We start from the raw sequence: 4,731 nt of genomic DNA on the forward strand, positions 1-4,731 counted from the left end.
TTACACATTTCTCCGTTTTATCTTCAATAAACGCCAGAGTAATTCGCCTAGAAAGCAGACAAAAGCCAAACCACTGCCCGTAGTAAGTATTTTTAGTGGCATGGCAAAGTAGTCCAATGTCAGAGGTCGTGCCTCGTACTGCTCCGAGGGTATAAGACTTAAGTATCCAATGTGTATGGTCTGTCGGTTGGTATCGGCTGCCAGTTTTTGCATAAGTCCACTGCCAAAACAGTTGAGGAGCGTCTCGCTGAGCTTAAACTTGAGTAACCACTCCCGACGCATGGGAAATCCTGGCAAGGAATGCATTATATCGATGGGCAGAGGACGCATTCGAGGTTTTGCCATGTATTGTTGTTGGAAACTGAAGAGAACGAGGCGATCGCTGTGTGCCAAGTAAGTGTAGTTGGTGTCAAAGACACGACGATGCGACACGATAAAATCGTAGGGCACCACTTGTGTTATGTTCCATAGAATGTCCGGAAAATCGTACAGCTTAAGCACCGTCTTGTCGTAGTCCCCAACAATGAGACTGATATTCTGCCTGACGAGTTCCTCAAAGCTGTCGATCTGTGGTTCATACAGACCCGTTGCCAGAATGGTCTTCAGGAATGCCAGATAGTATGTGGAGCAAATTAAGCCCCCCAATGCAATGATGGTAAATAGAATATAGTGCAATCTGCCTAGAACTTGGCGAAATTTAAACCCTACAGAGAGTAAGCTACCAAATATCTGGAGCAGAAGATTTCCAAACTCAAAGCGACCATGTTGCAACCAACCGGTAAAGCTGGCGAAACTGCAGATAAAAACCACATAGAATCCTACAAGAAGCCAAGTCTTCAACTCTAATGGAGCGGAAATATAATAGTTTTTGGATATGGGCTGTGATGTGGGTATTAAAATATTGCAATACAAGTACATAAAGCTATAGGTGTAGCTAAATTTATTGCTGAAGGCAAACAAATCCCCACACAAATCGCACTTATTTGATCGCATTAGATCTAGACAATCGTTGGGAGAATAAACCTTATAGTTGGGAGTCAACATGGGTATAAATTTTGCACCTCTATAAGAAAGGAATTCTCGTAGTAACATCAGTGCATAGCCATCAAAGATTTGTTTTTCCGGATAGACCAGAGTTCTTGGCGGATTATTGTATAATCCCACTCGCACCTCCCAACCCTTCAGATTGTCGAACCAATGACGACGTGCCCACAAATAATGATCAATGCTACTTAATATTAATCGCTGTTGAGGAAATGAATCGCTGGTATAAAATACACCCTCTACTGATTGGGTGCTATTATAGATCAGAATATTGGGAAAGCCCAGTTTCCAGAGAGTCGACAGTAAATTCAGCCAGTTGTCAGCATTGTCACAGCCCACGAGAAGATAATCTGATCTTTGCAAATTGACAGGCAACTGTTCGAAGATCTGAAGGATCTGTTCATGATTAAGTTGGGGTAGGATCATCAGAAGGGGTTCGGATAGATTAATACTACTACTTATGAGTTTACTTAAATTCTGACTGAGCAATAAACTCGGAATGTGGTTAAGAGTTTGACTTATCTCTGCATAGACATCAAGGGGTTGACTGCGGTCTGTATAAATAATATTGGTCTTACTCTCCAGGCCTCGATTTAGAACTGCTATACTTGGGGTAAGTGCACTATTGTTTGTGTCCAAAGGCAGCTGATTTGCAGTGCTAAAGACACAGATTAAAATGATTAAGCTAGACATGTTTCAGACTGGGATAATTAGTAGTCCAAAAGCTGTGGAAATACAATTTTGTATTATAAAAGTGAAGTTTAAGTTGTTTAATTCCAACAGTGCATGAGGTAGAAAGCGTAAGGAAGCAGATATGATCGAGAGAAAGAGAGAGAAGGAATTGAACAGGATGGTCAGGATAACTTAGACTTGCATTAAGACAATAAAAGAGAACATTTCTGATTGAGTTAAGATTGAAAAGAACACAACCTCTTTAGGCTAAATAAATTCGCTGAGTGTAATAAAATTATTGCAAAAAGTACTTAGAAAGTGCCAAGAAGGAAAGAACATGCAACTGCTCTCCATCAATCCATCCATCCATCAATCAATCAACGTCGGGAGATGTACGTAATGTGCGCCAACCCGTCAACTCGATGACAAAAGTGATAAAGGCAAAAGCATAACCAAGGCCCAGAGACATGGCCGGCATGACGAAATAATCGAGTCCAAGTGGTTGCGCCTCATAGTACTCGGTGATGAGGAATTTAAGGAAGCCCACGCTCGATGTCGTCGTCTCATAGTAGGCATCCAAAGTCAGCTTCTGGACGAGTCCACTGGCAAAGGCATTGGACCAGGCCTGGCTCATGTCGTGCTTGAGGAACCACGAATTTCGCATCGGAAAGCCGGCGAACAGAAAGATGATGTTGATGGGGATGTGTCGTAAGTGGGGATGCTTCAGATACTTCTGGGCAAAGTCGAAGAGATCCATGCGATCAGTGAAGAGCATGTAGGCGTAATCTTGGTTAAAGTCATTACGATGCCGCTTCAACATCTCATCGGGTACCACCTTGATGATCTTCCAGAGTATATCCGGCATGTGATATCTATTGGTTAGGTTCCGATCGTATTCATCAATGATCAGACTGATGTTAGCCTCAACCAGTTGCTCGAAACTGTTGATTTGCGGTTCAAAGACCTCCGTGGTCAACAAGCTCTTGAGGTAGCCCAAATAGAATGTGGAAAAGATAAAGCCAGCTATAAAGAGCACCACAAAGAGAATGTAACTCTCCCTGCCACGCAGATCCTTCAAGGAGAATCCAGCGAAAAGCAACGAACTGATCGCCTCCAGTAGAAACTTGCTGAAGATCCAGCGACGTTGCTGCTGCCAGTGGATGCAACTCATGAAGAAAACGATGAATAAAATGTAGACAATGAGGCAAATCCATAGAGTTGTATGAAACGGTGCTGCCAGATAACGGTACGATCCCAAGGGCTTGGCATTGGGTACCATAATATTGGCATAGGCCAATTTAAGGGGCTTCGTCACTTTGAATGACTTGGTCGATTCCTCGGCGAGCACATCCGCACAGAGATCCACGTGATTCGATGCCAATGCCCGTTTGCAATGTCCAGCCGAGTAACTGGTCGTTTGAACGGGCACAAAGGTTGCATTCTTCGATCTCACAAAGTGTCGAATGAAGCGCATGTAAAATCCTCCATAGATCTGTTCGCCATATTTATTCTTGTACAACATGCATCGTGGAGGATTGGAGTAGATTGCCACACGTATCTCGTGTCCATGCATATTGTTGATGCTTCCTCGTGTGACAGCATAACGTGGCACGCTGCTCGGTTGAAGTTGCAACTCGGGAAACAGCTGCTTCTCATAGAGGATTGTGGCATGCCACAACAGCAATTTGATGTACCCCAACTGCCAGGCATCGTAGACGAACCGCAACCAAATTTCATTCAATTCTTCTTGCTCGATCACCAGCAGAAAGTCGGCGTTATCAAAATGCAGATTGAGTTTTTGGAACAGCTCCATGGGAGGATCCTTAACGATGAGCACAAAAAGTACTTTCACATTGATGAACTGCATCAATTCGTTGCCATTAAAATTGGACTCGTTTAGGGAGCTTATGATGATCTGGGAAACGGGTTGTATCTTCTGCAGATACTCTAGTTCCTTCAGCTCTGGATTGTAGATGATATTGGTGGCAAATCCTAGGCGAGCATTCAGCTCATCCAGCACTTCAATTAACTCTTCAGCCTCAGAGCTGCTGACAAGAAGCAGGAATTGTAGAACTACCAATAAAACAATTTTGTGCGCCATCTGAAAAATATATATTGGGATTCAGGATTAGGATAAGGATTTGGATAAGTAAAATTAGGGTGTTTGGTGTAAATCAAAGTCTGAATATTACACATAAATTCTGATTTAAAATAAAAATTGGTTAGTTGAAGTTTAAAATTTTGGATAAGGATGATATTTTCACAGTGTTTGTCAGATGCAGTTGAAATGCATTAAATTTAATATTGATTAATTTTTAGTCATTTTTTTAAATAATAAATTGTATTCAATTGGAAATGTTTAATGTTGCCTCATAGACTGGGTCAATCTGAACTGTATTGTGAGTTGTTTACGATATGGTATCAACAATCCATTGAATTAACAAACGATTATTTGCGCATTTGGCGTCTGATTTAACTCGTAAATATTCCATTATACCTGACTGACTTACGGGAAATTAACACCCACGCGGCAGCAAAACAACCACCCACCTACGCATCCGCGTCCTGTTCTATACACTTATAAAAACGATCAGTTGCTACAAATCAAAAATATTAGTTCAATATTTAATTCTTTAATAAAGACATATTTAGGAAAGAAAGAAAAAAAATTTAAAAAAAAATTGTTTTTTAAATCAATTTACAAATAAACAGATTTTTATCAGTGTACTCGTACCTACTTAATCATTATATTTAGATAAACAATTTTCATGCCTATGCAAAAGCACAATACCAACAATAATATGATAAGATTTGGTTCATCAAACACACCCCCTTCCACTTCTGATATTGCGACTGAGGCGTTTTGATCGTGTCAATATTTTCGCATTTTGAGTCGCGTTTAGACAATGGAAAAGTTATTCAGACTTTTAAGCCAGAGAATTTCAATTTGATGGAAAATACCATCGTAATTCCATGCGACATCGCCAGCAACAGCGCTGTGCACTGTGGCGCCAT

The 4,731-nt window shown here is 41.1% G+C and overlaps 2 protein-coding genes across 2 annotated transcripts; both read right to left on the reverse strand.

Moving 5' to 3' along the window:
* Positions 1-1,470, reverse strand: LOC117783011. The gene has a single exon (XM_034620135.1). It carries the CDS (start codon positions 1,468-1,470, stop codon positions 1-3), a length of 1,470 nt encoding a protein of 489 aa, XP_034476026.1.
* Positions 1,471-2,089: 619 nt separating this feature from the next.
* Positions 2,090-4,731, reverse strand: LOC117783012. The gene is made up of 2 exons (XM_034620136.1): positions 4,678-4,731; positions 2,090-3,817 (listed from the first exon to the last, which is right to left on the reverse strand). Exons 1-2 carry the CDS (start codon positions 4,729-4,731, stop codon positions 2,090-2,092), a joined length of 1,782 nt encoding a protein of 593 aa, XP_034476027.1.

This window comes from Drosophila innubila (genome assembly GCF_004354385.1).
Source record: "Drosophila innubila isolate TH190305 chromosome 2R unlocalized genomic scaffold, UK_Dinn_1.0 1_C_2R, whole genome shotgun sequence".
Lineage (NCBI taxonomy): Eukaryota > Metazoa > Arthropoda > Insecta > Diptera > Drosophilidae > Drosophila > Drosophila innubila.